Source organism: Trichomycterus rosablanca, chromosome 1 (assembly GCF_030014385.1).
Source record: "Trichomycterus rosablanca isolate fTriRos1 chromosome 1, fTriRos1.hap1, whole genome shotgun sequence".
NCBI lineage: Eukaryota > Metazoa > Chordata > Actinopteri > Siluriformes > Trichomycteridae > Trichomycterus > Trichomycterus rosablanca.
The window spans coordinates 11654256-11677457 of record NC_085988.1 but is presented as its reverse complement, the minus strand read 5'-3'; the positions used below and the strand labels follow the sequence as shown (position 1 = coordinate 11677457).

The 23202-nt window shown below is 40.1% G+C and overlaps 1 protein-coding gene across 1 annotated transcript in view; it reads left to right on the top strand.

The window, feature by feature from the left end:
• LOC134304412 (CMP-N-acetylneuraminate-beta-galactosamide-alpha-2,3-sialyltransferase 1-like) overlaps positions 1–16714 on the top strand; it is a 20624-nt gene extending 3910 nt beyond the window's left edge. Inside the window, exons 3-7 of the mRNA XM_062990072.1 lie at positions 6771–6958; positions 7835–8014; positions 8101–8146; positions 14365–14484; positions 16547–16714. Coding sequence (XP_062846142.1) covers positions 6771–6958; positions 7835–8014; positions 8101–8146; positions 14365–14484; positions 16547–16714 — 702 coding nt within the window. The remainder of the gene's footprint in view (positions 1–6770; positions 6959–7834; positions 8015–8100; positions 8147–14364; positions 14485–16546) is intronic.
• Positions 16715–23202: the final 6488 nt, after the last annotated feature.

Below are 23202 nucleotides of genomic sequence, written 5' to 3'. Positions count from 1 at the left end.
AATGAGTAATTTAGAGAATAACTGAGTGAATTAGTACATGAATAACTAAGTAAATAAGTGAGTGAGTGAATAATTGGCATTGTAAAAAGATGAATGAAATAGTAAGTAAATAAGTGAGTGAGTGAATAAATTAGTGATTGAGTAAGTGGATAAGTGAATTCATTAGTAAATAAATAAGTGAGTAAATAAGTTAGTGACTGAATAAGTGGATAAGTGAATTCATTAGTAAATAAATAAGTGAATGAGTAAATAAGTGAGTGAGCAAGTAAAAAAGTGAATGAATAAGTAAGCAGGTGAATATGTGAGTGAGTGGGTGAATGAGTATGCATGTAAGTAAATGAATTTGTGAATAAATAAGTGAGTGGGTGAGCAAGTGATTAAGTAAGTGAATAAGTAAAGTAGTAAATGAGTACGTGAGTGAGTGAATAAGTGAATGCATAAGTGAGTGAATGAATGTTTGAATTATTAGTTAAGTAAATGAGTGTTTGAATGAATAGGTGAGTGAGTGAATAATTGGCATTGTAAAAAGATGAATGAAATAGTAAGTAAATAAGTGAGTGAGTGAATAAATTAGTGATTGAGTAAGTGGATAAGTGAATTCATTAGTAAATAAATAAGTGAGTAAATTAGTTAGTGACTGAATAAGTGGATAAGTGAATTCATTAGTAAATAAATAAGTGAATGAGTGAATAAGTGAGTGAGCAAGTAAAAAAGTGAATGAATAAGTAAGCAGGTGAATATGTGAGTGAGTGGGTGAATGAGTATGCATGTAAGTAAATGAATTTGTGAATAAATAAGTGAGTGGGTGAGCAAGTGATTAAGTAAGTGAATAAGTAAAGTAGTAAATGAGTAAGTGAGTGAGTGAATAAGTGAATGCATAAGTGAGTGAATGAATGTTTGAATTATTAGTTAAGTAAATGAGTGTTTGAATGAATAGGTGAGTGAGTGAATGAGTGCTTAAATGAATAGGTGAGTGAGTGAATAGGTGAGTAAGTGAGTGAATAGGTGATTGAGTGAGTACGTAGGTGAATGAGTGAATAGGTGAGTGAGTGAGTTTGAATAAATAGGTAAGTGAGTGAATAGGTGAGTGAATGAGTAAGTGAGTGAATAAGTGAATGAATAGGTGCGTGAGTGAGTGAAGAGGTGAATGATTGAATGAATGAATGAATGGGTGAAGCTCTGTGATGGATTGGCACCTTAAGTGTTGCATCATCATCACACACACACACACACACACACACACACTTAGATCAGTAACCATATTTTATTGATATACTACAATAACTTCTCGACCAGTTGGACGAGCGTTGAAGAAACAAAAGCTCTTGTGTAAGTAGTTTTAAACCTTAATACCAGTTAGAACACGTCATGGTGTTTGTTACCGGGAGGGTGTTTGAGCTGGCAGAGATGAAAGGCAGGACTGTGAGATTTATAAATCAATTGTGTGTTAAGCATTAAACAATGTGCACTAAATCTCTCCCTGCAGTAGTAATTTTATTACAGTTTATACAAGTCTGACAACGCATGTGAGCACCCGTAAAGGAAATATCCGTTCTGTCTCTGCCTCCAGTTACTTACTGTGAGGAGTTTGGTATGTTCTCTTTGAGTGTTTTCACCGGTTTCTTTCCACTTTGTGGAATGAGGACTGGCTGCTTTAAACTGCCAACAGATGGGAGTCAACATGTTAATGAGTAATTTAGAGAATAACTGAGTGAATTAGTACATGAATAACTAAGTAAATAAGTGAGTGAGTGAATAATTGGCATTATCAATAGATGCCCCCCCCCCCCCCCCACACACACACCTCCCTAAACACTCTCAAAATCAAAAGAAGCTTTATTGGCATGACAAATAAAGACATTCTTATTGCCAAAGCTCAGTTACAGAGAAATAATAAATAAAATAAAATATTAATAAAACTATTATGCAAAATTATAACAATAAAAATTATAATATTTACAGTAACGAGGTAGTAATAACAATCAGTGTGTGTGTGTGTGTATGGGACATGGTCACCCACTGTCCCTCACCTGGTGGCAGGTGTGTGTATAGAGTGCTGCCAGTGTGGAGCTCTCTCACACATGTATCTGCCAACACCTGACACAAACACATACACACATCCCCTAACACACCCACACTTCACAAGTACACACACACACATAAGTACACACATTCTCCATAGTAAACAAATGAACACAAACACTGACCAGCTTCAGTGTGAGTGTACATTTAAACACACCTAGAATTTGGGCCGGGGGCAAAAACAGTGTTTACACGTTACAGCCTTTTAAAATCGTTCCACAGTGAGCAAGTGAACTGGTAACAGGTGAGGGAATCATGATCAGGTATAAAAGCACGATCCACTAAATGATCAGTCTGTACAAGCAGTGATGGACCGTGGCTGACCACTGTGTTCCAAATTACATGAAAACTCTAAAAAGAATATTTCCCAATGGGGATGGATTAACCAACTTGAACTATGTTTTCAGGACTAGGTGCACCTTATGGTCAATCCATTACCAATACAAGACTGTCAGTGATCTTTAACTGGCTACTGTACATAATATTGTAAAAAGATGTGTGACCTCGGGTCCAGACTGTTGATTCTATTGAGTCTTTTGATTCTGACATTGATTTTTACAGAGAGTTAGAATTCATTATTACACTGGGAACAATACAGATTCTGGTGATTCTATTGATTAATTATTACATTGAGAACAATACAGATTCTGGTGATTCTATTGATTCATTATTACACTAGTAACAATACAGATTCTGGTGATTCTATTGATTCATTATTACACTAGAAACAATACAGATTCTGGTGATTCTATTGGTTCATTATTACACTAGGAACAATATTGATTCTGTGTAATAATGAACCAATAGAATAACAAGAATCAATATTGTTCCTAGTGTAATAATGAATCAATAGAATCACCAGAATCAATATTGTTCCTAGTGTAATAATTAATCAATAGAATCACCAGAATCAATATTGTTCCTAGTGTAATAATGAATCAATAGAATAACAAGAATCAATATTGTTCCTAGTGTAATAATGAATCAATAGAATCACCAGAATCAATATTGTTCCTAATGTAATAATGAATCAATAGAATCACCATAATCAATATTGTTCCTAGTGTAATAATGAACCAATAGAATCACCACAATCAATATTGTTCCTAGTGTAATAATGAACCAATAGAATCACCAGAATCAATATTGTTCCTAGTGTAATAATAAATCAATAGAATCACCAGAATCAATATTGTTCCTAGTGTAATAATGAATTAATAGAATAACAAGAATCAATATTGTTCCTAGTGTAATAATGAATCAATAGAATCACCAGAATCTGTATTGTTCCTAGTGTAATAATGAACCAATAGAATCACCAGAATCAATATTGTTCCTAGTGTAATAATGAATCAATAGAATAACCAGAATCAATATTGTTCCTAGTGCAATAATGAACCAATAGAATCACCAGAATCAATATTGTTCCTAGTGTAATAATGAATCAATAGAATCACCAGAATCAATATTGTTCCTAGTGTAATAATGAATCAATAGAATAACAAGAATCAATATTGTTCCTAGTGCAATAATACAGATTCTGGTGATTCTATTGGTTCATTATTACACTAGGAACAATATTGATTCTGTGTAATAATGAACCAATAGAATAACAAGAATCAATATTGTTCCTAGTGTAATAATGAATTAATAGAATCACCAGAATCAATATTGTTCCTAGTGTAATAATTAATCAATAGAATCACCAGAATCAATATTGTTCCTAGTGTAATAATGAATCAATAGAATAACAAGAATCAATATTGTTCCTAGTGTAATAATGAATCAATAGAATCACCAGAATCAATATTGTTCCTAATGTAATAATGAATCAATAGAATCACCATAATCAATATTGTTCCTAGTGTAATAATGAACCAATAGAATCACCACAATCAATATTGTTCCTAGTGTAATAATGAACCAATAGAATCACCAGAATCAATATTGTTCCTAATGTAATAATGAATCAATAGAATCACCATAATCAATATTGTTCCTAGTGTAATAATGAACCAATAGAATCACCACAATCAATATTGTTCCTAGTGTAATAATGAACCAATAGAATCACCAGAATCAATATTGTTCCTAGTGTAATAATTAATCAATAGAATCACCAGAATCAATATTGTTCCTAGTGTAATAATGAATCAATAGAATAACAAGAATCAATATTGTTCCTAGTGTAATAATGAATCAATAGAATCACCAGAATCAATATTGTTTCTAGTGTAATAATGAATCAATAGAATAACAAGAATCAATATTGTTCCTAGTGTAATGATGAATCAATAGAATCACCAGAATCTGTATTGTTTCTAGTGTAATAATGAATCAATAGAATCACCAGAATCAATATTGTTTCTAGTGTAATAATGAATCAATAGAATAACAAGAATCAATATTGTTCCTAGTGTAATAATGAATCAATAGAATAACCAGAATCAATATTGTTCCTAGTGTAATAATGAACCAATAGAATCACCAGAATCAATATTGTTCCTAGTGTAATAATGAATCAATAGAATCACCAGAATCAATATTGTTCCTAGTGTAATAATGAATCAATAGAATAACCAGAATCAATATTGTTCCTAGTGTAATAATGAACCAATAGAATCACCAGAATCAATATTGTTCCTAGTGTAATAATGAATCAATAGAATCACCAGAATCAATATTGTTCCTAGTGTAATAATGAATCAATACAATCACCAGAATCTGTATTGTTCCTAGTGTAATAATGAATCAATAGAATCACCAGAATTAATATTGTTCCTAGTGTAATAATGAATCAATAGAATCACCAGAATTAATATTGTTCCTAGTGTAATAATTAATCAATAGAATCACCAGAATCTGTATTGTTCCTAGTGTAATAATGAATCAATAGAATCACCAGAATTAATATTGTTCCTAGTGTAATAATGAATCAATAGAATCACCAGAATCAATATTGTTCCTAGTGTAATAATGAATCAATACAATCACCAGAATCTGTATTGTTCCTAGTGTAATAATGAATCAATAGAATCACCAGAATTAATATTGTTCCTAGTGTAATAATGAATCAATAGAATCACCAGAATTAATATTGTTCCTAGTGTAATAATGAATCAATAGAATCACCAGAATCAATATTGTTCCTAGTGTAATTATGAATCAATAGAATCACCAGAATTAATATTGTTCCTAGTGTAATAATGAATCAATAGAATCACCAGAATCTGTATTGTTCCTAGTGTAATAATGAATCAATAGAATCACCAGAATTAATATTGTTCCTAGTGTAGTAATGAATCAATAGAATCACCAGAATCAATATTGTTCCTAGTGTAATAATGAATCAATAGAATCACCAGAATCTGTATTGTTCCTAGTGTAATAATGAATCAATAGAATCACCAGAATCAATATTGTTCCTAGTGTAATAATGAATCAATAGAATCACCAGAATCAATATTGTTCCTAGTGTAATAATGAATCAATAGAATCACCAGAATCAATATTGTTCCTAGTGTAATAATGAATCAATAGAATCACCAGAATCAATATTGTTCCTAGTGTAATAATGAATCAATAGAATCACCAGAATCAATATTGTTCCTAGTGTAATAATGAATCAATAGAATCACCAGAATCAATATTGTTCCTAGTGTAATAATGAATCAATAGAATCACCAGAATCAATATTGTTCCTAGTGTAATAATGAATCAATAGAATCACCAGAATCTGTATTGTTCCTAGTGTAATAATGAATCAATAGAATCACCAGAATCAATATTGTTCCTAGTGTAATAATGAATCAATAGAATCACCAGAATCAATATTGTTCCTAGTGTAATAATGAATCAATAGAATCACCAGAATCAATATTGTTCCTAGTGTAATAATGAATCAATAGAATCACCAGAATCAATATTGTTCCTAGTGTAATAATGAATCAATAGAATCACCAGAATCAATATTGTTCCTAGTGTAATAATGAATCAATAGAATCACCAGAATCAATATTGTTCCTAGTGTAATAATGAACCAATAGAATCACCACAATCAATATTGTTCCTAGTGTAATAATGAATCAATAGAATCACCAGAATCAATATTGTTCCTAGTGTAATAATGAATCAATAGAATCACCAGAATCTGTATTGTTCCTAGTGTAATAATGAATCAATAGAATCACCAGAATCTGTATTGTTCCTAGTGTAATAATGAATCAATAGAATCACCAGAATCTGTATTGTTCCTAGTGTAATAACAATATTGATTCTGGTGATTCTACCATGACCTGGTTGACCTGTACAGACCTACTGTGATGAATGTTATTATATAGCGTGTACACTTTTATCCAAAGCGATTTACACTACTATTACAGTACACAGTCTAAGCAATTGAGGGTTAAGGGCCTTGCTCAAGGGCCCAGTGGTGACAGCCTTGCAGATACTAGTTCAGTAACTTAACTACTAGGCTACAACTCTACAACTGCCCTAAATGTAAACGTTAATATTTTATGATAAAGATTAAAAAGACTACACTACATCTTACATAAATCCCCGCAGTTAAACTTCTAAATAACACTAACACGCTTGTTTACATTTCAGTCCAGAGCAATCAAAGCTGGCTTCTGTTTACATCTGCACTCGTCACACTACCAATAATCCACCTTTTTATACCTTTGCAGAGACTTCAGAATAACAGAAGTAACTACAGCGCAGTCATAGAGCCCCTGTTCTCCATGTTCCCTGATAAGGAACACTACACTGACGCTGGACCTGACCGCTGCAGGACCTGCGCTGTGGTGGGAAACTCGGCCAACCTGCTGGAATCCAAATACGGCGCTTTAATAGACACCCATGACTTCATATTCAGGTACTGAGGAAGAGTACTGTAGAGTACTCTATAGGTACTGCCTCTTCCATCTTTACTGGAAACTTTAGATCGTATTACCCACCACCTCTGCCTCATGTACGACATCCATACTGGCTGAAAGGACCATAGACTAGCACACGCCTTTTCCGAGAAGTGTGGAGCCATCAGGCTCTTCTTTTCCCCAGCCAGTGGCAGAACTTATGACATGTACAGAGGACACGCTATACTCACGTGTTCCTTCACCTCCACTTCGACTCTAGGAGTGACTGTTCCAGTGGCAACCCCATCCAGCCTACCCTCCTTCAGACACATTCAAGAACGGTTGCACCGCTGGGTTCCAGGGTATTAGACAGCTGCACCACCTCGCATTAAAATACAGATAGCAGTGCACTTGGGTGTTACAGCGGTCTAATACGCTACGCCAGCATTGCTATTGAGTTCAAACTTTCAAATTTAATCTCAGTATTGCTACCTGCCTGGTCAGGTGGTCAGCAGGGAGGACACTATTAATGTTAATGCCCATGGTTTTAAATCAGGTGTCCACATACTTTTGGCCACGACTTGACCCCTAAATGTCCTAAATCAGCAATTCCCAACCTTTTTTGCACCACAGACTGGTTTCATATAAGATGTAATTTCACAGACCAGCGAGGAAGCGAGGATTTAATATTATTTAATAATATCGCTCCCGAACGATAGAAAATGAGGGTTAGGGTCTAAATATTTATTCTTTCTGTGTGGCTTGTTAATAAATAGCTCACGGACCGTTACCGGTTGGGGACCACTGTACTAAATGATCCAGTTATCATTCAGTAAAACAGAAAGACGTCCTGAATTCAGGTGTGAAACCTTGACAAAGTGTGATCTGTGTTACAGGATGAACATGGCTCCAACTGCAGGCTACGAAACGGACGTCGGATCAAAAACCACGCATCGATCCATCTACCCCGAGAGCGCCGTGGACTTCGACAACTCCACCCATCTACTGATGCTGCCGTTTAAAGTTTTGGACCTGGAGTGGCTCATCAGTATCTTCACCACCCAAAATATAACACGGTGAGAGTACGCTTTAAATCAACGGCGGTCTGGTGTTCATATACACGTTCTAATGATCTTTTTTATCACATTTTTGTTTCCTTTAGCACGTATAAGAGAGTGAGAAGAACAATAAAAGCACAGAAAGAGAATGTGAGTTGCATGATTTCATTATTAAACACTGGGTGTGTTCAAAAACCTAATGAGCTGACTTGCTGTCTTACTGCTAAGCAGCTGCCTAAATAGAGAAGATTCTAATAAGTCATTGACTTATACTTCAGGTTATTCAAACGCACTACTTAGACAGCGATTCCATCAGTTTTCGCTAACTAAGCTAAAACAGTTAGCCGTAGGCAGAGATGTTCACAAGTCACAAAATACGAGTCCGAGTCGAGTCACGAGTCAATATAATATACACAAAACATATATTGGAAATGTAGCGTAGAAATAAACAAATAATCTGTAAATTCAGATAAAAAACAACAACAGATTAGCGACTGTATTTAACCATTTTACTTTGTGCCTTTACTTTCCTAGGTACCAGTTAAAAGCTTAAACTGACGTTTTGTTTTTATTGCAAATTACGGCACAGCGGCCAAAATCCAAAACACAGCAAAAAAATCCATATTCACTGCTTACCTTAGCTTATGTTCTTCCAGATGCTATTAAATTTACAACTGTGTGTCCCATTAGGAATGGAATCCGTTATTTTGTAAATGTGCTTATAATTAAAAACCTCCAAACCTTTCCCGGTTGTGAAGTAAAACACGAACTCGTTAGAGAGCCAATTAAGCGTTTCATTACCACGTCATCTGTGTGATGCTGCAAACTGAATAAATGCAAATAACAGCATTTCTTACTAAAAAAAAAATAAAATCAGAAGGTCTGATTGATTTAGAAAGTGGTTCTTTCAATCCTTAGCGCCAATTCTGTAGGAGCGTTCCATTTACACCAGTTGTTCCTGTGAAGTGCACTACATAGGGTATTCCACCATTTTAAGTGAGATTCCAATCCAAAGTAATGAGTAGGGAGCGACGCTTCATCACTATGCCGGAAGCTGGCTGGAACATTTATTGCGTGCGTTGCAGGTTAAGACGGCGGGAGCGTTATTAGAGAGCAGAAAATGACACGATCAGAATGATCATATACAGGTCCTTCTCAAAAAATTAGCATATTGTGATAAAGTTCATTATTTTCCATAATGTAATGATAAAAATTTAACTTTCATATATTTTAGATTCATTGCACACCAACTGAAATATTTCAGGTCTTTTATTGTTTTAATACTGATGATTTTGGCATACAGCTCATGAAAACCCAAAATTCCTATCTCAAAAAATTAGCATATTTCATCCGACCAATAAAAGAAAAGTGTTTTTAATACAAAAAAAGTCAACCTTCAAATAATTATGTTCAGTTATGCACTCAATACTTGGTCGGGAATCCTTTTGCTGAAATGACTGCTTCAATGCGGCGTGGCATGGAGGCAATCAGCCTGTGGCACTGCTGAGGTGTTATGGAGGCCCAGGATGCTTCGATAGCGGCCTTAAGCTCATCCAGAGTGTTGGGTCTTGTGTCTCTCAACTTTCTCTTCACAATATCCCACAGATTCTCTATGGGGTTCAGGTCAGGAGAGTTGGCAGGCCAATTGAGCATAGTAATACCATGGTCAGTAAACCATTCACCAGTGGTTTTGGCACTGTGAGCAGGTGCCAGGTCGTGCTGAAAAATGAAATCTTCATCTCCATAAAGCTTTTCAGCAGATGCATTGACCCTGCCCTTGATAAAACACAGTGGACCAACACCAGCAGCTGACATGGCACCCCAGACCATCACTGACTGTGAGTACTTGACACTGGACTTCAGGCATTTTGGCATTTCCTTCTCCCCAGTCTTCCTCCAGACTCTGGCACCTTGATTTCCGAAAACAGTACTTTGGACCACTGAGCAACAGTCCAGTGCTGCTTCTCTGTAGCCCAGGTCAGGCGCTTCTGCCGCTGTTTCTGGTTCAAAAGTGGCTTGACCTGGGGAATGCGGCACCTGTAGCCCATTTCCTGCACACGCCTGTGCACGGTGGCTCTGGATGTTTCTACTCCAGACTCAGTCCACTGCTTCCGCAGGTCCCCCAAGGTCTGGAATCGGCCCTTCTCCACAATCTTCCTCAGGGTCCGGTCACCTCTTCTCGTTGTGCAGCGTTTTCTGCCACACTTTTTCCTTCCCACAGACCTCCCACTGAGGTGCCTTGATACAGCACTCTGGGAACAGCCTATTCGTTCAGAAATTTCTTTCTGTGTCTTACCCTCTTGCTTGAGGGTGTCAATGATGGCCTTCTGGACAGCAGTCAGGTCGGCAGTCTTACCCATGATTGCAGTTTTGAGTAATGAACCAGGCTGGGAGTTTTTAAAAGCCTCAGGAATCTTTTGCAGGTGTTTAGAGTTAATTCGTTGATTCAGATGATTAGGTTAATAGCTCGTTTAGAGAACCTTTTCATGATATGCTAATTTTTTGAGATAGGAATTTTGGGTTTTCATGAGCTGTATGCCAAAATCATCAGTATTAAAACAATAAAAGACCTGAAATATTTCAGTTGGTGTGCAATGAATCTAAAATATATGAAAGTTAAATTTTTATCATTACATTATGGAAAATAATGAACTTTATCACAATATGCTAATTTTTTTAGAAGGACCTGTATATATATATAATTGTCACACGTAACTAATGTTGCTGACTCTTGTTGTCCACGAGTTATTTTTTGCGAGTCACGAGTCGAGACCATGTCATTTGAATTGAGCTGTGTGTGTGACTTACGTGCGACTCGGACTCAAGTCACAGCTTCGAGTCTCCATCTCTAGCCACAGACCATTCAAATTGACAGGCTGAGGCGGCACAACCTGCTAGCATGCCAGCTAACATCTCCCTTCGTGTACCGAAAACGGTAAAGTTCGCTGACAAGCCTAAATTTACAAATAAATACACTTGTGCACCTTTAAACGAATTAAAAAACAATAATAGTTGTTTATATTTAAAAAAAAAGAACTCCGTTGGTTGCTCCGCATCTATTCGTCTGCTATATTTGACATCTTTGGTGAGAAAAGTCGTGCCGCACTGAATGCTGGGATTGCCTTCAGCACTAAGGCAGCATCGGACGCTCCCTCATTATTCAGTTAGATTGTCACTCAGAATTAAGGCGCCTCAGTAGGAGCATTTTAAGGAATCCAAGAATTTAGAGAGTGTAGGATTCTCAGGAGTGTAGGATGATGGGAAATGTGTCTGTGTAGAGAGATCACTAGGTTTTCGAACACACCCAGGGTCTGTCTGAAAATCTAGCTCTCTCTCTACATAGTGTGCCGTAATTCTGAGTGACAATCTGACTGAATAACGAGGGAGCGTCCAACTGTTCCTGTACAGAGGCAGCTGATCAGGTAGGTAGTAGGCAGCAAGGCAGCTCACTAGGTTTTGGAACAGACCCCTCCTCTCTAAGACTAACCCTACATGCAGACTGGCAGCGATGCTGTGCGCCAGAGCGATCGGCTGTCCGACAGGAGGCAGGGCAAACGTTAGCGACGCAAAAAAGTTGAGCAACGTTTAACTTTATGCAAATTAGGAGTGAAGCGGTGTGGCGATGACCAATTAGAATCAAGCATTGAGAAGAGTGTAACATGCTTTATTTCAGCCATTATAAAACACTACACTCAGTTTTTGGTTCCTAGTTAATCGTTCCTAACAGAGATGGAAGAGAAACTCACTGTCACGGCTTCAAACCTCTGCAAACAGCCGCAGCGATTGCAAGGAACAAGCACAGTTTTCTTGTTATGTTGACTGCACAGTCAGTGATGGACTACACATGAATGAAATTAACAGAGGAGTGATTTTCTTCCAGGATTTTTATTTTTAATTTACATTTTCAGCATTTAGCAGACGCTTTTATCCAAAGCAACTTACAATTATGACTGAACACAATGTTGAGCAATCAAGGGTTAAGGGCCTTGCTCAGGGGCTCAACAGTGGCAACTTGACAATGGTGGGGCTTGAACCGGCAACCTTCTGATTACTAGTCCAGTACCCTAACCACTGAGCTACTACTGCCCTTTTTTAATGAGAACACGTCTGATTTGTGGTCAGATTGTTTGTTTCTACACAGTCTGTAGATACCAGCCAATAAAGTGGCTTGGCGTCAGTAAAACTATGACAGTTAATTAAATACCCACAGATGATGATAATGCTGCCAAGTCAAACAGTAGAAAATTGCTGTCTGACAGACAGGTACAGGGGCCTTGCCTCCGTCACAAAGACTAACAGGTCCAGAGGCAAATCCTCCTTCTCTAGAGGTTTAGATAGCATGCATACTTTACTAAGACTGACTGGTACAAAGGCCACATCTCTGACAGTGACATGTAAGGCAGAGGTAGCTCAGCAGTAGTGGTGGGTGGATCGATCCAAATATCGATAGTATCGATACCAAAGTTGATATTGGTATCGGATCGATACTAGCGTGATGGGATCGATACTTTAGTTTGAGTTTTTTCTCCGCTACATTCAGTACGTTCCTCCCGTTTTATAAAAAAAAATAGACGTGTGTGTGTGTGTGTGTGCAAACATCGCTCTTTCACATCTTACATTCGCACTTTGCTCCTCTCTGCTCCGCTGTGTTTTATTGTCGTGCCGTCACGTGACTAAGCGCCACTGAGAGAAAATACTGTACATACAGCAGTAAGTGAACGGCAGAGAGAGCAAGTGGATATTTTACGTCAGGGACTTAAATAAAATAATAATTAAATAATAAAAAAAAGAGTTTTCAAGTTTTAAAACATTTGTTCTTCAGTTATAATGTTGTACTGTACTTTGTTTTAAGCCAGAGAAGAAGTGCAGTGAAAGGAATAAATGTAGCTTTATTATATTATTGTTTATGAACAAAAACCTTTCAATGAAAAAAATAATTGTTCTTTTATATTTTTCTGTACATTACAAAAAGCCAGAGAGTGCAGTGAGAGGGGGAATTCTGTTTTCTTATTATATAATTGTTTCTGAACAAAAACCCCAGACTTCATTAAAGTTTATTACATTAATAAAATGACTTTTTATTCACCTATAAACTGTAGTGGGTTTTCACATGCACATGATTAACTAATTAACACAAAATCATTTAGTCGTCAAAGCATATTGATGATACATTCACCTCATAAATCATGACACACTGCTCTTCCCTACATGAAAGTAAATAATGCCTAGTTCACACTACACGATTTTTGCCATGATTTTCGCTCGGCGACTGGTCGGCGCTAGATTTGCCGGCTCGGGAGCACCTCGGCGTTCGCTCGGTGATCAAAACACCTAAAAAGGTGGTACAGGGGCTTAATATAGTTTATATGAGTGTTAGATCTTAGTTACACTTATGTCCATATACTTATGGTATGATTAGTATTTCTGCTTTTTTCACCGCTTTTGAGCTGAGAATGCAGTTCTGAAAGTTGTTTTGGCTAAGTTTTGCTCTTGTTGATCAAAACTAGCCTTCTCTCTAAAATTTTCTCATGTGGTTTAGCCTAAACTCTCTCTCTCTCTCTCTCTCTCTCTCTCTCTCTCTCTCTCTCTCTCTCTCTCTCTCTCACACACACACACACACACACACACACACACACACACACTTTTCTGGTCTTTATAAAAACTCTGTTTTATTTAAATAAACTAAGACATTCATACTTTGACTTGGTGTCTGGTCTGGGTGCTTTCCCCATACGAGATTCAACGAATGATTCTTCTCCTGGTTAAGTTCTAGTCTAGTTTAAGGGACATGACTTTGAGTGAATTTGAGAAACTACCTAACAATCAGAATACATCAGCACACACACACAAGTTTTACAGTATTTCTGACCTTATCGTTCTCTACAAAACACCAACGCTGCATTGCAAAAAATATGTATTAACCTCCAACTCACTATAGAACAATCCAAGCAAAATCCACTCAGATTCATTTATTTTTCCTCTTTGATTTTACGCTGCACATCAGCGCACAAGCTTTGATCGCTCGTTGACGTGCATTTTTGGACGTGGTATCATTTAACCCCTCGTCACTTCTCGTGTTTGTTTTCGTGACAAAACGTAGTTTGGGAGAGCAGAGAAGCTCGTCTGCGATTCCAGTTGGTGATAGATGGTGTAGTGTGAAACCCCCTATCACCGATCAGTCGTGTAGTGTGAAATATACACCGACTTGAAAGACTCCCGATTACAAGAGATCCAGTTGTGTAGTGTGAACTGTACAGCGACCTGATGACTTGAAAAGTCGTGTAGTGTGAACTTGGCATTAGCTGCTTTATAAGTAAAACGTATCGGTCTGATATTTTAATCACCACTTTCTTTTGTTTTTGCTGAAGGTGATGATTTTGAACCCTGAGTTTATAAAATATGTCTATGACAGTTGGCTGAGGAAAAATGGAAAATACCCATCAACCGGCTTCATCATACTCATGCTGGCCACGCACATCTGTGACCAGGTAAGACTGATCATAATTTTACACAATTGCTTTCCTATAGATTTGTTAAATAACATGTTAGGCCATGTTAGGCTAATAAAAGTGTCTTGTAGGTATACATATGAATTGTAAACTAACTGTGGGTCACACTAGACAAGTACCACAGTGCAGCCTGGACCAGGCCTTAATCACAACATTATCCACTGAATCTTGAAGACTTCCTTGAATCACTTGGCAGTAGCACCCTCCTGCTTATTTCCAATAAATCTTTCCAGTTTGTTCTTTTACTGGGAGAGGACCTAGTTACAGAAATATACTTCATCTGTCATCCCAGTTATGGCCGGCAGAGGGGGAATGGAGACGCAGATGATTAATCTGAAAATGATCATATGACCAGAACCTATTTTCCAGTTCCCACTGACTAAATTCATGTCCTCTGTTGATTGTATTTATTGTGTTTAATTCAATCTGTCACTTTCTTTATAATCTGATTAATCAGTGGTTAATTCAGAGCTGGGGACTCGTTCAGGTTTTGGGCTGGTTTAGCTTCTGGTTTAGATCCAGGTTTTGGGCTGGTTTAGCTTCTGGTTTAGATCCAGGTTTTGGGCTAGTTTAGCTTCTGGTTTAGATCCAGGTTTTGGGCTGGTTTAGCTCCTGGTTTAGATTCAGGTTTTGGGCTGGTTTAGCTCCAGGTTTTGGGCTGGTTTAGCTCCTGGTTTAGATTCAGGTTTTGGGCTGGTTTAGCTCCTGGTTTAGATTCAGGTTTTGGGCTGGTTTAGCTCCTGGTTTAGTTCCAGTTTTGTGCTGGTCTAGCTTCAGGTTTTGGGCTGGTTTAGCCCTTGGATTAGTTCCAGGTTTTGGGCTGGTCTAGCTTCAGGTTTTGAGATGGTTTAGCCCTTGGTTTAGTTCTAGGTTTTGGGCTGGTTTAGCTTCTGGTTTAGATCCAGGTTTTGGGCTGGTCTAGCTTCAGGTTTTGAGATGGTTTAGCCCTTGGTTTAGTTCTAGGTTTTGGGCTGGTTTAGCTTCTGGTTTAGATCCAGGTTTTGGGCTGGTTTAGCTCCAGGTTTTGGGCTGGTTTAGCTCCTGGTTTAGATCCAGGTTTTGGGCTGGTTTAGCTCCAGGTTTTGGGCTGGTTTAGCTCCTGGTCTAGCTTCAGGTTTTGGGCTGGTTTAGCCCTTGGTCTAGTTCCAGGTTTTGGGCTGGTCTAGCTCCTGGTTTAGCTCTTGGTTTGGGCCGGTTTTGCTCTTGGTTTAGCCCCAGGTTCTGGGCTTGTTTCAGCTCTTGGTTTGGGCTGGTTGAGCTCCTGGTTTAGTCCCAGGTTTTGGGCTAGTTTAGCTCTTGGTTTCATTTCTGTCAAATTGCTAGTCACCTGGTACTCGCTAACTTATGGTTACCTTCTTAGTCTCCCTCCCTTCTGTGCTTGCTTTAGTCCAATTTTTCATGGTTATAGACATTGGCACTCTGTCCTGACGATGGAACCGCCCTGCACGATAGTGATGTTCCTTTTTCAGAGCGGACCCCACTAATGGACCCGTGCTGGGGTGCCGACTAAGTTATTGCTGCCCCCAGCTGGAACTGGGTTTCTTGGTTGTTCTTGGTTGTTACAGGCACTGGGAGCAGTTTGCTAAATTGTGACAACTATAGCCTAGTGGGTAGAGCTTTGGGCTATCAATGGGTAGTTCAACCCTTTGTGAACAGAGAAATGGGAAATGACCGTCCCCAAAAATGCTGCCACAAAGCTGGAAGCATAAAATGTATTTTATACGCCCGTTAGCCCTGGGTGTGGTTGAAACACTAGAGCGGGATTATTATAAGGCGTGTCTACATACTTTTGTTCATATGTGTTCTTTATTCTAATGTTTTATCACCACTTTATCTAGGATTATGGTGGGTATGGAACGTAGTAACACCCCCACCGCAACAGACATAGTCAGTCATGTAATAGGTAGACACCTGACTGACCGATAACACTGTTATTGGTTCATACCCTGGATCCCAGTGGTAGTGGGATAGCATAATTTACCCCAACTTTACCCCAGCATCTTACAGCAGTTTTTAAGTCCACGTTTTGTCCACATCGCAGGTGAATGTGTTTGGATTCGGGGCCAACAAAGAAGGAAAATGGTTACATTACTTTGAAAAAAGGCATCGCCCCAATCTCAACGGGGGTGTGCACCGTGGGTCCGCTGAATTCAACATCCTCCTGGAACTCGAAAAAAGAGAGATGATCCATTATTATAGAGGATGGTAATAAAAGATGGTAAGTACTATTCATGTCATATTTGCTTTGATTAATGCTTGTAATAAACCCCGTCATAGATCAGGGCTGTCCAGGTGATGCTTTGTGTAGCTTGCAGTATTACGTTAATTACAGGGGTGTCAAGTCAAAATTGGGAAACAGAAAGTTTAAAACACAACATCGGACCTCCTACAGAGTATGTGAAATATACATGAGCAAATTCATGTTCTTCTTAGTACTGTAGTGTTCAAATACAGCCTGAACAACATGATCCCAAAAGTTTGGATCCCTCTATGAATTCCCCAAATGCAGCAACTGGACTTTAGATAGATAGATAGACAGACGGACAGATAGACAGACAGACACATAGACAGATAGATAGATAGACAGACAGACAAGCAGACAGATAGATAGATAGATAGATAGATAGATAGATAGATAGATAGATAGATAGATAGATAGACAGACAGACGGACAGGCAGAGACAGACAGACAGATAGAGAGAGAGACAGATAGATAGACAGACAGAAAGAGACAGACAGATAGTCAGATAGTCAGATAGAGAGATAGATAGATGATAGATAGATAGACAGACAGACAGATAGACATACAGACTAACACAGACAGAGAGATAGATAGATAGATAGATAGATAGATAGATAGATAGATAGATAGATAGATAGATAGATAGATAGATAGATAGATAGATAGACATATATTTAGATAGATAGACAGACAGATAGATAGATAGATAGACACACAGACAGACAGATAAATAGATAGACAGACAGACAGATAAATGGATGGATGGATGGACGGACGGACGGACGGACGGACAGACAGACAGATAGATATATAGATAGGCAGACAGATAAATAGACAGACAGATAGATAGACAGATAGAGAGACAGACAGATAAAGTTAGATAGAGAAATAGATAGATGATAGATAGATAGACAGACAGACAGATAGACAGACTAACACAGACAGATAGATAGACAGATAGATAGATAGATAGATAGATAGATAGATAGATAGATAGATAGATAGATAGATAGATAGATAGATAGATAGACATATATTTAGATAGATAGACAGACAGATAGATAGATAGATAGACACACAGACAGACAGATAAATAGATAGACAGACAGACAGATAAATGGATGGATGGATGGACGGACGGACGGACGGACGGACAGACAGACAGATAGATATATAGATAGGCAGACAGATAAATAGACAGACAGATAGATAGACAGATAGAGAGACAGACAGATAAAGTTAGATAGAGAAATAGATAGATGATAGATAGATAGACAGACAGACAGATAGACAGACTAACACAGACAGATAGATAGACAGATAGATAGATAGATAGATAGATAGATAGATAGATAGATAGATAGATAGATAGATAGATAGATAGACAGACAGACAGACAGATAGATAACTACAAAAAAAACATTCATCACAACTACCATAACCATAAAAAACAATAAATAGAAAATACAATATGAGTGGGATATACAGGGACTCCCTGTATAACAAATATGAAGTTAAAACACAATATTATATATAGTGTAATAATGTATACAGTATAGTATAATACTATAGTATAATAATATATAGTATAGTTAGAATAGCATTAATAATACCGCTACTAATGATAATACTATTAGGATGACAAAAAAAAACACAAAAGCTCCTGTAGGCTGGTTTAGCTTCTCTCCCAGTCTGAAATCCTTGTTTTTGACTGGTCGAGCTGTCCAGAATACAGCAGTCCTCCAAGACTAATAAACCAGATCAATTAGAACCAGCATGACCAGTCAAGGGTTGTTAGGATCTAAGACCAGCTAAGCCATCACTGTCCATATTAAATCTTGAACAATAATAAAAGTAATATATATTTTCTAATGTATTGTCTGTCTCTTTCTCACCTCTACAGATGCTCAGTGTTGAATCTGGAGCTGGCACTCCTGCCAACACAGAACTCCTGATGATGATTTAGTCCTAGAACAGTAGATGGTAGTGTTGACTCACAGATTTTCACTCATTCATTTGAAATGGCTGGACGAAGCATCACGCTGACCAAGCCTCTTAACACCAGTGCTGGGAAAATCTGCAAAGCGACTGGAATCCAGCTACAAATGTGCAAATCTGACAGACCACCTGCATGACACTGGCATACCTGAGTCTAGGATCAAAACAGTTTGGGATGGAACATTTTGACGTGTAAACCAGAACAGTGACTCTTTTATATATATATTTTATTTAAAACACTAGAACAGTGACTGTACTATATATTTTATTATTATTCTGTCTGTCACTTCTGTCCCATAAAACTTTTTATTTTGGGTTTGAGCTGGTTTAGCTCCTTTCCCAAAGCTTGTGTTATGCCAGGTTTTCAAAACCCTAGCAAACTGGAATAACAGACCAGCTACAACCAGCATGGGCAGATCCCATACACCTAAATGGACTCAGAACCCATGTGCAGATATTTAATCAGGGTAGAATAATACTGTTACTGAAAAGCCACTAAAATAGAGGACAAAATTCAAAATAATCGGTGGCGAAATTAATAGAAACAAAGTATTAAATGAAAGACAGAAAAACATTCACAACACGCAGCGGAGAAAGTGGATAGATAAGAGATAGTGCAGATATGAGAACACGTCACACGCCCTCGGAAACAGAAGGGACACGGAACTCTGAAGCTCATTCTTACTACGCCTTTCATGCGTGAAGAGGATGTATGGGTGGTTCCGCTTCAGCAAAAGGACATCACACCGCCTACTGGGGCAATCCGCTCTCCCAGTGTGGCTCCATCTCGAGGCCCAAAATGCTGCAAGACTGGGGGTGGATCAAGTGAAACAAAGGAGCTGACAAAACCTGGAGCAAATGAACTCCTACGAGACGCAGGTGATTGTCAATCGAGAGACTGACACAACAATCATCTGCGCCTCTGTGCCCCCTCTGCCCGCCAAGATACACGACTCTTTAACATAACTTCATTGTTAATTTGGCTTATTTTTGTTCTTCTTTTAGCAGCTGGTTTTAGCTCCAAAAGCCACTAATTTATACATTTGTTTATGTGAAAATACAATTTGGCCAAAAATATGTAGACATCTCTTCAAATATTGAATTCTGTAACACTTCGCCTCTGTGTGCTCTGGTGCTCCTGTGTGCCACGCCCCCTCTCCTGAGCACACACTGTCTCCTGCCACGCCCTAGCTCATGATTGGTTCCCCAGGACTAATTGGCTCCAGCTGCCCTCTATTTAAGAGGTGCACTGGAGCACTAGAGTGGGAACTGTTTTGTTGGACCACTATGGTGGCTTGTTTTGGCTCTGTGAGATAAATTCTTAGTTTGTTTGCATCTCTGCATGTGTGTCCACCCCTCTTTGTCTCGCCTATAGCCCCCGTTCGTGACAAATTCAGTGGTTATAACGACGTTTTAAAGAAAGTGGGTGAGGAAGAGCATCATACACTGACTCTGCCTTGCATAGGCCATCTTCTCCAATATCTCTTTAACTCTTTTAATAGGACAGAAACTATTTTCTGAGATAAACTATAAAATTTTATTAAGACGAGTTTATTAGAGCCAGAATGTGTAATGGTTCTGTGGCGTTTGTGGGACTTACCACTCTTCCCTGACGTCACAGGCCTTACAGAGCAGTACAGAGCTAGGCCTTTAATACTAGGCCAGCTCGTTAGGGTGGACGACCTGCAGCTGCGGCTCCCTTATTTAAGGGTACGCCGCCTGGCTGCAGGTGTCGCACCTTTTGTCTTGTTTGCTCCTTTTGTTTTGGGCACTGCGGTGTCCGTGGGGACTGCTGACGGCTCCCCCACGCTTCTTTTGTAGTTTTAGAGGTACCCCCGGTGGCATTAGGCCATCAGGGTGTGTAGACTGCAAGGTTGAGGTAATTAGCTTTTCTTTTACCTTCTTAGAAGTAGCGTGGTGCGATGTCGTGCAGTCCTCGTACTGTTTTTATTTTGCCCGTTAGCATTTAGCATTAGCGGGTGAAGCCAGCCCCGTGACACGGCGCTGGTCCCCTCACCGCTAATGTCTACCTAGCTGATCTAGCTGTGGTATTCGGCAGCCGGTGGGTGGCGTCTCGGTAAGACACTCGGTTGGTCTGCCAGCACCCCCGGTTCGAATCCGCACTAGGAGCTTGGGTAACTGTTTTGTTAACCGGTTTTCTTCACTCAGTTCTCATAACAGGGTGGCTCTAGCTGCGGCTGATGACGGAGCCCTCTGTTTCCCCCGAACTTCGCCAGTGGCGATTTCGGGGTTTTCGGTAGCTTAAAAATATTTATTCTGGGATTCAGCAACCGCTGGGTGGCGACACCGCTAACTGCGCGGCTGTCCTGCCAGCCTCCCCGGTTCGAATCCGCACCCTTTTGTGTGCTTTAACAGATTGGCTCTAGCTGCGGCTGATGAAGGAGCCGTCTGTTACCCCGAACTGCGCCTGAGGCGATTTCGGGGCTTTGTAGCTCAAAACATGTAGTCTGGGATTCTGCAACCGCTGGGTGGCGGCACCGCCAAGCGCGTGGCCGTTCTGCCAGCTCACCCGGTTCGAATCTGCACCCTTTTCGTGTGCTTTAACAGATTGGCTCTAGCTGCGGCTGATAACGGAGCCGTCTGTTACCTCGAACTGCGCCTGAGGCGATTTCGAGGCTTTGTAGCCAAAAATAATTGTAGCGCCTTAAGCGCATGAAGTCATCTGCTTTCCCCCGCTGCAGCAGCGCGCTGGTTACGCGCCCGGCTCTCACCCGAGCGGCCGGGGTTCGCGCCCAGCGTCTTTTAGTTTTCTTCTTTTCTTTTTGTTGCTGCCTGCACTCCCCAGCTAAAGTCCATCGGGGTTCCTTATGTTTGTTTTTGAGTTTTGTCTTGTGTGTGATGTTCTGTGTTTTTCTGTTTATAAATAAACTTTTATTTATTTAAAACCTCCGCATTTGAGTCCTTTCTCTCCCACGTGACAGAAAGGTGTGACCATTTCTGGACTCAGTGGAGGACCCCCATTCTCTCCCAATAATTTTTTTGGGGGGGCACTCCCTGGTTGCTTATAGCAACCTGGGGGAATCCCCCGGTTGCCAGTAGCAACCTGGGGGAACTGGACCGCTGGCTAGGGACCTCAGGAGAGGTCCCTTTAAGGAGAGGGTACTGTAATGGTTCTGTGGCGTTTGTGGGACTTACCACTCTTCCCTGACGTCACAGGCCTTACAGAGCAGTACAGAGCTAGGCCTTTAATACTAGGCCAGCTCGTTAGGGTGGACGACCTGCAGCTGCGGCTCCCTTATTTAAGGGTACGCCGCCTGGCTGCAGGTGTCGCACCTTTTGTCTTGTTTGCTCCTTTTGTTTTGGGCACTGCGGTGTCCGTGGGGACTGCTGACGGCTCCCCCACGCTTCTTTTGTAGTTTTAGAGGTACCCCCGGTGGCATTAGGCCATCAGGGTGTGTAGACTGCAAGGTTGAGGTAATTAGCTTTTCTTTTACCTTCTTAGAAGTAGCGTGGTGCGATGTCGTGCAGTCCTCGTACTGTTTTTATTTTGCCCGTTAGCATTTAGCATTAGCGGGTGAAGCCAGCCCCGTGACACGGCGCTGGTCCCCTCACCGCTAATGTCTACCTAGCTGATCTAGCTGTGGTATTCGGCAGCCGGTGGGTGGCGTCTCGGTAAGACACTCGGTTGGTCTGCCAGCACCCCCGGTTCGAATCCGCACTAGGAGCTTGGGTAACTGTTTTGTTAACCGGTTTTCTTCACTCAGTTCTCATAACAGGGTGGCTCTAGCTGCGGCTGATGACGGAGCCCTCTGTTTCCCCCGAACTTCGCCAGTGGCGATTTCGGGGTTTTCGGTAGCTTAAAAATATTTATTCTGGGATTCAGCAACCGCTGGGTGGCGACACCGCTAACTGCGCGGCTGTCCTGCCAGCCTCCCCGGTTCGAATCCGCACCCTTTTGTGTGCTTTAACAGATTGGCTCTAGCTGCGGCTGATGAAGGAGCCGTCTGTTACCCCGAACTGCGCCTGAGGCGATTTCGGGGCTTTGTAGCTCAAAACATGTAGTCTGGGATTCTGCAACCGCGGGGTGGCGACACCGCCAAGCGCGTGGCCGTACTGCCAGCTCACCCGGTTCGAATCTGCACCCTTTTCGTGTGCTTTAACAGATTGGCTCTAGCTGCGGCTGATAACGGAGCCGTCTGTTACCCCGAACTGCGCCTGAGGCGATTTCGGGGCTTTGTAGCTCAAAACATGTAGTCTGGGATTCTGCAACCGCTGGGTGGCGGCACCGCCAAGCGCGTGGCCGTTCTGCCAGCTCACCCGGTTCGAATCTGCACCCTTTTCGTGTGCTTTAACAGATTGGCTCTAGCTGCGGCTGATAACGGAGCCGTCTGTTACCTCGAACTGCGCCTGAGGCGATTTCGAGGCTTTGTAGCCAAAAATAATTGTAGCGCCTTAAGCGCATGAAGTCATCTGCTTTCCCCCGCTGCAGCAGCGCG